We start from the raw sequence: 12,669 nt of genomic DNA, 5'->3' as shown, positions 1-12,669 counted from the left end.
CAAAAGTCGTTACAGTCTTTTCTGAGAACTTAAATTCAGTAGCAATTTTGTCTGGGATTTGCACTCAACCCAAACTTCAACTCCCAATCCAATACGAAACAAATTTATGCAAAACATGTCAAATTTAATTTTCAATTAAAACTAATAACCAAATAGGAAAATTACAGCGCAAGACTCAACACCACCACATATTTGAGTACTCGTTGAGAAATACATTACAAATATATTATTGAACATCTACAAATAACTTACACCACCACATATGCAAAATATACTACACAATTGGTACCACGAAACCTCACACCACCACAACATAATATTCTTTGAAGGCTCAAATACTTTCCTTGTGGACACACCAAACATGCATACATAAACACAGATTCATGGCCTTGGGCTAAGTTCTGCTTCCCCTCCTAGCCCTTGTGCCTCTTGGCTTCCTCCTCCTGCTAAACGTCTCCACAAACCATTCATGCTTCTTTGTTGTCCATATGTTCCCAACAACCACTCCAACAATCAGACCACTAACAACTCCTGGCAAAACCACGTACCAATCTAGTGCAATTTGAAATACAGAGTCTTCTTCTTCTCCCACGATTGATGGTGGTGGCCGCGTTGAGCTCTCAGAATCTTCACATTTCTTTGGCAGAGACTTTCCACACAGACCTGAGTTTCCTTCGTACGAGTCCTCCTGGAATGTATCGAATTGTTTGCCATGTGGTATAGGCCCGGAGAGATGGTTATGGGATACATTAAAATATGCAAGGAAAGTGAGTTGTGCTAAATTACTCGGGATCCTTCCTGAGAGCTGGTTCTGGGAGAGATCTAACGATTCGAGAGCAGCCAAGTCCCCTAAAGATGAGGGGATGTGACCAGTGAGAGAGTTGTTGGAAAGGTTCAGCAAAACAAGGCCTCTTAGGTTCCCAACGGGACCTTCTGGAATCTCTCCTTCAAATCTATTACTTGACAGATCTATGAGTGTGAGAAGATAAGGGGTCTTTTCATATTTCAACTCAACACCTTTGCCACTTATTGTCATTGCGTAATGATAATTAGAGTATCGTCCACCGACGACATCCGTATATACTTCATAAGAAGTTCCCTGGTTTTCATCAACATATTTCATGGAATTCCAGATCTCTAAGTAGTTAGAGGGCAACATACCTGAGAAACCATTGTTAGATAAGTCAATGATGTGCAAATTTGGGAACTCATGTTTGGTTGCAGGCTTCCCAATTACGCCATGAAATCCATTAGACCGCAAAATGAGAATCCTTAATTCTGGAAGTGCCCCTAACCAAGATGGGAAGATGTCACTCATCTGATTGTTTGCAAAATTAAGTACCTTTAACTGAGTACAATTCATCACCCCTCTTGGTAGCTTCCCCTGCAACTGATTATAACTAAAATCAACAATTCTCAGACTAGTTTTGCTTGGACATATTGGAGGAATATATCCATTAAAAAAATTGTTATGCAGGGCCGATATTTGCAAAACACTAGAGTTACCCAAACATTGTGGAAGCATGCCACTGAGGTTGTTGTTGGACAACTGGAGAGCTTGGAGATTATTGAAGTTGCAGAACAGAGGTGAAATTTCTCCAGTATATTCGTTGTTTTCGACATCATAAATTCTGATTGATTGCGGTGGAATTGGCAGAGGTCCTTGTAACATGTTAGACCCAAGAGACAGAATGGTCAGATTCGGCCATGGGAGAATGCCTTGATTTTGGTCAAATCCAGTTAACGAGTTGTTCTCGAGATAGAGTCTTGACAAAGTTTCTCTAGTTGCATTCGAGACCCATTCTGGTATTCGCCCTTGAATTTTGTTGTCAGAAAGGTCTAGCTTAGTCAATTTGGATTGATTTTTCAAAAAAATTGGAAACTCTGTTAAGTTGCAGAAGCCCAGTTCTAGAGTTTGAAGTTTTGGAAGAGTAGCACTTAAATCATTTCTGATCTCCACAGATAACATGTTGTTCGATAATTGAAGGCCCTTCAACTTTTTGAGCTTGGAAAACTGATCAAACTCAACCAACCCACTCAAGTTATTACCGGCAAGAAAAAGATATTCAAGATTTTCGAGTTGGAAGAGCGACCTAGGAATTGGTCCTTGCAAATTGTTATAACGAAGTCTTAGAGAGGTTAACTGGGTCAACTTCATAAGCCAAGATGGGATTTGACCTGATATTTCATTATCGGACAAGTTTAGCAATTCAAGTTGTGTCAGGTTAGCCACAAAAGATGGGAATTCTCCCTTTATGTTGGTTTCTCTAAGGCTCAAGCGGTAGAGTTTGGTTAGTTTTCCAACCCAAGAAAAAGAAACAGATAGCTTGCCTTTGGAAACGTCATTAAATGAAGACATGTCAAGGTAACTGAGTTGGGTAAGGTTTGCCAATGAAGAAGATGGAACATTGGGATGAAAATTACACGATGAGATGACAAACACAATCAAGGAATGAAGGTTTCCGAGGGAGGTAGGCAGTTGGCCAGAGAAATTCGTGTCGGCAACACCCAATTCCTTGAAAACATTGCTCTTGTTAAAGGTGGGAAAATAGCCTGTTAGGTCTGAGTTAGAGCTCACATAAAGAACCTCTAAGTTTGGTAGATGGAAAATGCCAATTGGGAATTCCCCATTCAACCCACAACTGACAAGTCGGAGAGATGTGAGAGAAGATGCATTGACCAAGATATCAGGCACAGGGGAGTATATGTCTACCCCACTAAGATGAAGCTTTTTTATGTTGGTCAAGTTTTGAACGAGGCTTCTCAGGTTTCCCTTTGTCAATTTTAAATGGCTACTATCATTAGTTTTCCGATCATTGAACGACATATCAAGGGTAGACAGCTTCGATAACTTTGAAATTTCTGATGGAATTTCTCCGGAAAAGAAGGAATTTGAAAGGTTGAGATATGTTAGACTCGAAAGATCATCACCGAACCTTGATGGTATTTGAGAGAAATTGAAATGATTATCTGAGAGGTCAAGCCTCTGCAAGTGAACAAGGCGGAAGAGAGTGTTGCTGGAATTGATAGAACCGTAGAGACAGCAGCTACGGAGATCAAGGCTGACAACGTGGCCGAAGTCATCTTCACACTCAACACCATCCCATGAACAACAATTACTCCGATTCCCATCTCCTTCTCGCGTCCAAAATGAAACCTTCGGATAAGCAAGAGGATCTGCAGAAACAGACTTGCTAATTGCAAAGCTTTCCTTGAACTGCAGCAAGGCTGAGCACTCATCAACCTGGCCAAGTGCCTGAGTCTGTACAAGTAAAAAACAGTGAGTGGCATTGAGTAATAGCAAAATAAAACTACAGACAGAAATAAACTTCGACAGCCAAGATTCGATTCCCATTGCAATTTTGTTTTCTAATTATGTATGCTTAATTATGGCTCTCACACAATTATAAGCTCCTTTTATAGACGCACAACTCATGAAAAACGTGGTTGTACGTAGTTAGAAGAAGCCAAGAAGGTGAACAGAAGTCTTCGAACTCTTCCAAAGCTAACCATTCGAAGTCCTTAAAGTCTTAAAGCTGGTTCATACAACTAAATCAACTAGCCGTTCACATCCACAACTAAAACTCTTATGCCAAATCCTATCCCGTTCATATCTACGCAAAATATGTCAAATTTAGTTCAGTTTAAAACTGATAATCAGAGCAGAACAATTACAGAGCAAAATGACGAATGCAACTGTTTTTTTTTTTTTTTATAACTATTTTACTTTAATGTTTGTTCATGTTATGTTAGTTTTTTTTTTTGTGAACATTTCAACCAAAAAAAATCAAAATTTGGACAAGATTTGGAAATCAACATTTATTTCATAGATACGATACAACACGATTAAATTAAAACAAGAGATTAACAAAAAAATTACAAAAAATTAAATAATCTAGTGAGTGAAAAAATTTGACAAATTGATCAAGAGTGATAAAGATGTTGTGGTATGTAAAAATTATGAGAGATATGGTTGATATTTATAGGAAGAATTGAGTTGCAAATCTTTTTTTTTTTAAAAGAAAAAAAAAAAAAGAAACAATATGGCCCTGTATAGCCGTTGGACATTAATGTAGCAGTTTATATTTGTTGGCTTTGAAAAAGTGGTTTAACAATATAGCCATTTACACAGCTTTTGAAAAATTGGTTTAGCTATCATGCTGGGTCAACATGCTGTTGACAAAACCAAAAAATGGCAAGTATGGCCTTGTACAATCGCAAGGCAAGTGAGAAAGCCAAAAAGGTGGGCTGCAGCCTTTTTCCTTGCGGGACCCACTCGGTTTCAAGGGCTTCAACCAAGAACATACATTTAGCTACTACTCTGGTTGGGCTTCAAGTTTTAAAGCCCCAAATTTGCACCCGGGATGCCTTTTTGAGGAAAGTTTGTATGGGTGGTTGGGCCCCAATTGGAATCCCCATTGGGGATGGCCTTACGAGGCCGTAAAACCACATCAGCACCAACTTCACAAGTCCTATGAAAAATTAATTCTGCCCTACTAGCAGCATCTATCCCATCAACTCCGTCAACTTTTACAAATGTCACAGGTATCGGTTTCCCATCACGTTTGAAAGATAATGATCCCTTATACCATTCTTCTGATTTATTATATCGGTTTCCCATCAATAACCTTGTCATGTGAATCATTCCTATCATACTCATCTTTTGCAAAATTAAAGAACTCTGTCTGTTCCTCCATTTCAAAAAGTTAACAATAAAAGAAATCTGCAAGAAAACCAGTATGGTAATTACAATATAGCAGTCAAACAATTCCGCTAACAAGATGAGAGGGAAAAGGATGTTTTCTTAAACGAAAACTGGAACTGTAATTTTGCAGTGTTCAAATCACCATTGGGAAAAAGACCTTTCTTCGGCAACCAAATTTGTAAATATATATGCAGAAAATCCAACACTACTTTGGCAGAATATTTAACAACATACCTGAATTTGGCAGACGCTCCAATTCAAGGAAATCTAAAATAAAAAATAATTCACAAAAATTCGAATAGGTTAGATTGGAAACCAAGGAAGAAGAGAACAGAAAAGAGGGAAACAATAGACCACAGCAACAATCGAAACTGAGAAAGCAATAGACAACAGTCAATCTGGACAAGCCAACAAAGAGCCCCACAACAGCTTACTGTACCAGACACAAAACAGTTAAAACACTCGGCATGACGCAATTTGTATTTTTTGTATAACTGTTATTCCCAGAATTAAATCTTTACGCCTCATGAATCAACCAAAGAATCTACGGTTTCAAATTTTCATGTCGTGGTAAGGATTATGAAGGCATATGTTTTCATCAATCACGAAGGTGTGCCATGAATCTCTTGAGTGGCATGCGATATTTATGAAAGGCTGGTGGGATTGTGAGCAACAACGGCACTCGTTCATCATGAGGCAGTGCGAGGCAACCAGGTGGTGAGGTAGGCGGTGCGTCGACGAGCAGAAAGTTGGATGGTGGAGGAAGAGCCGCATGTAAATTATAAAACACTTAGTGAACTAAATCTCATAAAACAAGTAACAAACTCAATGATTATAAAACGGGTAACAAAAAACATTGCATGATAAAATAAGTAACACTGACAAATTCTGATACTAAAGTTGTAGAAAATTTTAAAAAGGGAAACTAAAAAGAATAAAGAAATCAATACTTAGCCAAAATATGTTGCACTGAATTACATCTTACATACAATTAAAAACCGAAAAAAGTTCTTTCAGAAAAAATGGGAAGTCAATTCTCTGGTCCTCATGTGCACGATAAAACGGGTAACCAACCTTTATGTCGGTTCATATTTTATGAGTCAATTCTCTTTCAGAACTAGTTATTTTATATATATTTATTTAAAAAGAAAAAAGAATAGCAAGAATTTTACACGAGTTAGAAACTTTCCTCATATCACACCCCAAAGCAACCATAATAAAACTCCCCTCTGCAGCGGCATCCCCAAACCCTAAACTCCCCTCTGCAGCCGCATTTCAATAGCGAACGCCTTATCATTTGTTATCATGGGGTATCGGAAAATATCTCAACTTTGCGCCACCGCCGCTAACCTCACCTCGGGTCAAGACCATGCCTTGACGATGGCTTCACACGAAGATAAGCTCCTGGGCAAGATATCAGAGATCGAGAAATCCCTAGCCGCACTTTCCACCCAGAAAATCCAACTGGTCGATTTGAAGAAATCAATATCGGATGAGCTTGACCTACTACGCGCCAGTAGGGCCCACAGTCACAAACATGGGGCTGTTCATCCTTACCCAAGGTCAGTGCCTGGCTTATCTTCTTAATTTCTGTTTCTCTGTAAAATTGTTGTTTTTCTTGATTCGCCTTTATGTTTTTTTGTTATAAACTTTTTCGACTTGTTTTAAAAATTCACTTGGCTTGTTCTATATTTATCTATTCTCTGTCCAGATTTCCCATGAAGGAGGAGGCATCAATGACGGTAAATCAGGGGGTACATAGGTCTGTGTTTTTAATGATAAGTTTCTGTAAGGGAAACATAGGTGCCCTATATGAAGTTAAATTCAAATACGGGGGAAAAGTTGATGATATGGACGGACGAGCCGCACTTGAACCCGTAGTCAAGTTCCCTTGTTTTAACGAGTGTGCAAGGATTTTCAGCCGCTCCCAACTATACATATTTACAGAGGATGCTTGCGTTAGGTCATTCAATACGAAAACTAGGGAATTAGATCCCTCTGTACCTCCTACCTTAGAGTTGAAGCCGAGTGGAACATTCGTGTCCGCATATGACAGACTCTATTTTCTTGAAGAAGCATCGCCCTTCGTAGCAGATCCGCTTCCATCTTTTGCGAAATACAATCCTGATGAGAACGATTGGGAGCAAATGCCTGAGTTCCCAATTCGTTATCCTTATCCTATGCGGGTAACTGGTTATGCTGTTTGTTATGGACTTATTTTGTATACACTAATTGACGGACACGAAAACTCTGATGTTGTTGCTTTTCACATGGGTGGAATGAATTGGATTCGAGTGGAAGTTGACACTTGTGATTATACTCCTTTCCGAGGGAGGGCCGTGGTTGTAGGCAAGACTATATATGCCTTGGATCTATTTCAAGTGGATGAGATTATAGCATTCTCCTTGAAGATGAACAAACGCGACGACGGTAGTATTGCATACACACTAATCAAGCTGTGTAAATTGGACGGCCTGAAGATTGCGTCTCCACCATGTCCATTTGATGGGCTTGAGAGTGACTATTTCGTTCATTTGGGGAACCAAGACTTTTTTCATGTTAAGACTGGCACTAATTATGAATTTTACAAGGTTCAACATATTTGTATCACCACTTTTCAAATATTTGTTCGAGAAGACGGAATACATATGATCAAGACCTTACATTCAATTGTTCTTCCTATGGATATCGAGGCTTGTGGCCAGTTCATGCTCACGTTCGGCTTCACTCCGTAAGTTCTCTTCACATTTATTGTGTTTTCATCAATGACATTAATTTTTACGTTGGATTCTATTATAGTTTGTATGTATCAAAACCCTTATGTAGTTTTTGGTGATTATGACTCTCAGAGAGTGCGAGGATTATGAACCCATAGAAGGGAAGAGTGCAGCTAGCATGAAGCAGCCCAAACAAGAAGATGAAACCACTATCGAAGAGAATTATTTGATGTGTGGGAGGTGAAAGAAATGTGTTTACATGAAATCTTTTTATTTATTTAATGACTGTGATTGAAAGAAACGATGTTATTGATTGAAAGAAATGGGTTTTGCAGATTGAAGCCAAGGAGGAAATAAGCCTGGGTAGCATGAGACAGCCAACCAGAAAAAAAACCCAAGGACTGCAAACGGAAAAATATAAAAAATATAAAAAAAAATAAAAAGAAAAGAAAGAAGAAGCGGATTGAAGGAGGAACATGTAGTAGAAAATAACATGTAATGTAAGTACTTGAGGAGCAGGGAATCTGTGTTGGATTAGATATTATTGTGGCGTTTTACTGCCATCTAGGCCATTGGTGTTATAGGGGAAAAACGATGTTATTGATTGTGATATTTAGCTGATAGTTGATATGATACATTTGATTTGATCTCTTCAATTATTTTTTCTTTTAAACCTAAGTATTCATAAAGTGAGTGCAAAATAAGACATGGTATGTGATGCGTAGGAATTTGATGTATGTGTGTGTTGAGTGTTGCGTTGCATAGAATAATGCACAGGTTTCAATTTTGCTGTAAAAGGACCTGTTTATATTTTCAAATGGGAAAAACAAGATGTCATGTTGCCCAGATGCTAAACCCAACCATTACTTATTTACAAATAACGATTAATTATTTGACCAAAAGACGGAAAAAAGAAGATTCATTAGTCAAAAACAAGGAAAGTCACGTGGCGAGTCACGTGTCCGGTTTCAAAGGCAAGCGCGCTCACCACACGGCCTCCTCTACCTCATCTCCTTCCCTCCTAAATGCCAATCGTTCAGTTAACTTACCTCTTTAGTCAATTACGTTTTTCTGTGTTAATATAAACCACCAAATTTCCACGAAATACTTTCTTACATTTCCATCTACAAGTAGGTATATCAGTAAATTTTACATTTCCTCAATCTAATTATGCATTTCCTCGGGGTATTTTCTTCTTTCTTCTCTAGCAAACAGGTGCAAAATGAAAATTTAGAGATGGGGTTTCTGAAGGAATGTTTAAAGATACAAGGTACATACATTATGTTGTCGAATCAGTATACGTTTTGTCCCTATCGAAATCTACTTAACTTTGAGGAATGTTGGATGTGCTGCCTACTATAGTTATTTGTTTCGGCCGATCCTGAATTAGAAAATAAATGCAACTAGTGACGGGATACTTTTTCGACTATAATTTACTGACAAATTTAATGGTGTCTATGTGAAGGAAAGAATACCTATGATTCATAGACTTGCATTATCAAGGTTAATAGTAGTGTTGACGGGTTGCCTTTCTAACTGATTGGAGGATTCAAATAAGGTGCAAATCTTGAAAGAAAGTGTTCACTTAGGCCCTAACAAAGAATTTGATTCCTTGTTGATATACAGCTGATTTATTGCGGATAAATCTCTTTCGGATGTGATAATACCGTTCTACTTTTTTGTTCAAAATATGAAACAAAAAAAGAGGACTAGCATACTGCTTTCGGATAAATCTCTTCCTTATCTATTTGGAACTTCATACTGCTTTATGATTGCACTAATAGTATTCATATGTTCATGCTTTTTAAGAGGTTTTAGAGGTTGTTGCAACAGTATTTCTTTTGGCCATTATCAACTTGTGCGAATTTCTTTAGAGTTATGAATGTCAGTATATATATATATATATATATTTTAAAAAAAAACAAAAAGAAGAGGACTTGCCTAGCGCCTAGGCACCCACCTAGCGATTAGGCGCCACTTGTCAAAAAAACATATAGCCGCGTAGATATACTATTTTTTTTTTAATAGTCTATACTCTTTAAATATATTATATTTAAGCATGGCTATACTATTTATTAAAAGAAAATTTAAAAAATAGGACCTTCCTAGTTTTTGTACTTTATAGATATTAATTTGTTGGTTTCAACACATCTAAAGTACATATTCAAGAGAGAGAAATTTCATAGTAAATCAAAGGGATGTATTATTGAAAAATACGTACGTACATGTATAATACGAGTATTAAATGTGAAAATGCTAAATTCTTTATACGGGTAATAACTCTGGAAAAGTACAAAAATCAAAAGGGAATAATAGATACTCGGGTAATTGCCTAATAGTAATGGATAATGCTCTAAACTACTCTTATCGATAAACGAAAATCGGGAGTCAAGAAAATATATTTTGTGCACTCAACTAGACCCTTCGTCTCTTTCTCGTCTCAATCATGGAAAAACATTCCCTAGGTTAACCCTCCCTTCTCATTTCTCTTACAAGCATGACGTGATAGGACTCCTCCCCCTCCTCTCTCTTCCTTTCTCAATCTCTCTCGCTCCTAGCTTGCTACTCTCTTTGTGGAGAAAGCTTGATTGGATTGTGGAGAAGGTGGAGTTTAGGGGGTGGGGACTTTAGATATGTATCCAGATCTAATTGGATCTTGGATTTTCTGGCCAGATCTGTTTCGATCTTGGGTTTGGTGGGTTTTTTTGTGTGTTCTTGTTGTAGGTACTTGGTTTGGCTATGACTCCAACTGTAGCGGTGATAGTGCTGGCATTGATGGCACCGACGACGACGACTTTATGGGTATTCTTTTCGAGTTTGCTTTCTTTCCAACCATAGTCATGGGTTGGGGTTGGCTGCTGCTGGTTTTCAACTTATGTTTTGGTCCAATAAGTGCATCAACTCTGTTGAGTTTGATGCGTGGTTGTGGTTTCTCTTCATGAGAATTTGGATTTGTAAGTTGCGTTATGGGTGATGATCGGTTATTATAGATTTGTTGTACCATATAAGTTTGTTGTTGTGATTAGATCCCTTCGTGTTTGGTGCAACCCTTCAGGGGCATTTGTTCTAGCCCTTAAGCCTTTTGTATTTGTAATGCACTTATGGCATAATTTATAAATGCAATCTCCATATCATTTGGCAAAAAAAAAAAAAAAGATAAACGAAAATCGGTGGATTTTTTTTTTTTTTTAAAAGATCCCGTTATATATATAGTATAGATGCTCGACTATACTATTTATTAAAAACAAGTTTTTTTTTTAAAAAGCCCCAGTAAAGCCGTTGGCTATACTATTTTAATTAATAAATAGATAAAAAGGGACCTACATAGCGCCTAGGCGCCCACGTGTCTAAAAAGGTATCACTGCGCGGCTATACTATTCTTTATTATAAAAAGACCGTAGTATATCCGCACGGCTATACTCTTAAAATATAGACTTATTTACTGTAGTGCCCCCTGAAACTATAGTCAAATCTCACTTTACCCCCTTAAAGGTTAAAGTGACCCAAAGTACCCTCTTGACTATAAGGTTTGGCGGTTCACTTTGGCCCCCATTTTTAACTCTATTAAAAATTCAGTTAAAAACACTGATGTGGCACAAATAGGACCTATTCTTTTGTTAAAATATATGCTGTAAGTGCCACATGTGAAAAAAAAATATATATATTATATACTAAAAAAATTAGAAAAATACATTACTTCTCCCTCCCCTTCTCTCTTTCTCTATACCTGACTCTCTCCCCCACCAACCTACTTGGGGCAGCCATCCCTGCCCCACCCCCTCCCCACCAGCTCCTCCCCTCCATCTTCTCCGCCCCAATCCTCAAAACCACTCCTTCCCCAACCAAACCCACCTCCAAAATCTCAACTTCCTGTTGAGATTTTATTGCCTACCAAATAGAACCCAAAAACTCCAATAATTTTCTAAACCCTAAAACAAAAACAAAATTTAATTTATAAACAAAAGGAGCGCCCCAACCCTCTTGGTTGTGATTTCTTGAATGATTTTGGGTATTATCCCTCTTGATTTGTTCTTGTACTCCATCCACAGTGCGAGTCGGTGTGCTCCAGCGCCATTTGGAAGGAGTGGTTTTGGGGTGGCTAAGCCGATTAGAGTGAGGGGAGGAGTTGGTGGGGCAGTGATGGCTACCCCAAGTGGGTTGGTGGGGGAGGTGGTCAGGACTCAGGTAGAGAGAAAGAAAGAGGGAGAGATAAGAGAGAAGTAATGTAAATTTTTTTCTTTTCTATTTGTTAAAATTTTTAAATAATTTTTTTTTATTGTTATTTTACATGTGACACTTAGGTGACATATATTTCAACAAAAGAGTGGGTCTCATTTGTGCCACATCAGCGTTTTTAACATCATTTTTAACAAAGTTAATAGTGGGGGCAAAGTGAACCATCAAACCTTGGTCAAGGGGGTACTCTGGGTCACTTTAACTTATAGGGGATAAAATGAGATTTGACCATAGTTTCAGGGGGCACTACAGTAAATAAGCCTAAAATTATGGTATAGCCACACGGCTATACTATTTATTAAAAGAAAAAAAAGGACCTTCATAATTGCATTTATACTTTATAGATATTCATTTGCTAGTTTCAACATATCTAAAGCATATATTGATGAGAGACAAATTCCACAGTAAATCAATCTGAGAGTTCAATTTTTTCTTCTTCTTTTTTTGTGGGAATATTTGCCTTTGATCTACTTCGTTCTCTCGAGTGCTACTACATTATGTTATTGCATACATTATTTGTCCTAGAGAACTGCATTTTGAGTTGGAGTGTTCTTGGTAATTGCTTCACTTTTCAAACAACACTTTACATGAAAAATACTACCACTCTTTTACTACTATAACCATAAATCTTTGTTTGAAATTCTTGTTCTGGTTGGCAAAGAGATTGCAAAATCACCATATTGCATTTTTGTTACAACAAGTAAGAAGTAATCTTAGCCTCTCACATTCTTTCATAGTTAGTAAAATATGGAATGGAAAAAGTACGAATAAAATACTTATGTGCTTTATTCGGCAAAATTTTGGCAAATTACAACTGAAAATTCGGCCACTATATAATATTTTTAAATAATATATTAAATTTTTAAATATATATTATTTTTATTCAATAATATGTGAAAATTATGTGCATAATAATACATGAATTTTACTGAGTCTTTAAGACGTGTACAGAAAATGGATGTATTATTGAAAAATACGTACGTACGTGTATAACACGAGTATTAAACGTGA

At 37.4% G+C, this 12,669-nt stretch overlaps 2 protein-coding genes across 2 annotated transcripts; one reads left to right on the top strand and one right to left on the bottom strand.

The window, feature by feature from the left end:
* Positions 1–125: 125 nt before the first annotated feature.
* On the bottom strand, positions 126–3,367 carry LOC110749965 (receptor-like protein 39). Its single transcript, XM_088250082.1, has one exon. It carries the CDS (start codon positions 3,353–3,355, stop codon positions 395–397), a length of 2,961 nt encoding a protein of 986 aa, XP_088106208.1. The 5' UTR covers positions 3,356–3,367; the 3' UTR covers positions 126–394.
* Positions 3,368–5,902: 2,535 nt separating this feature from the next.
* LOC110749925 (uncharacterized) lies at positions 5,903–8,045 on the top strand. The gene is made up of 4 exons (XM_088251202.1): positions 5,903–6,267; positions 6,417–7,436; positions 7,555–7,662; positions 7,758–8,045. The coding sequence occupies exons 1-4, from the start codon at positions 6,011–6,013 to the stop codon at positions 7,777–7,779; spliced, it is 1,407 nt and encodes a 468-aa protein (XP_088107328.1). The 5' UTR covers positions 5,903–6,010; the 3' UTR covers positions 7,780–8,045.
* Positions 8,046–12,669: the final 4,624 nt, after the last annotated feature.

The sequence above is a fragment of the Prunus avium genome, chromosome 3 (assembly GCF_965620075.1).
Source record: "Prunus avium chromosome 3, drPruAviu1.hap1.1, whole genome shotgun sequence".
In the NCBI taxonomy this organism is placed as follows: domain Eukaryota; kingdom Viridiplantae; phylum Streptophyta; class Magnoliopsida; order Rosales; family Rosaceae; genus Prunus; species Prunus avium.
This window is presented reverse-complemented; position numbering and strand designations above follow the sequence as displayed.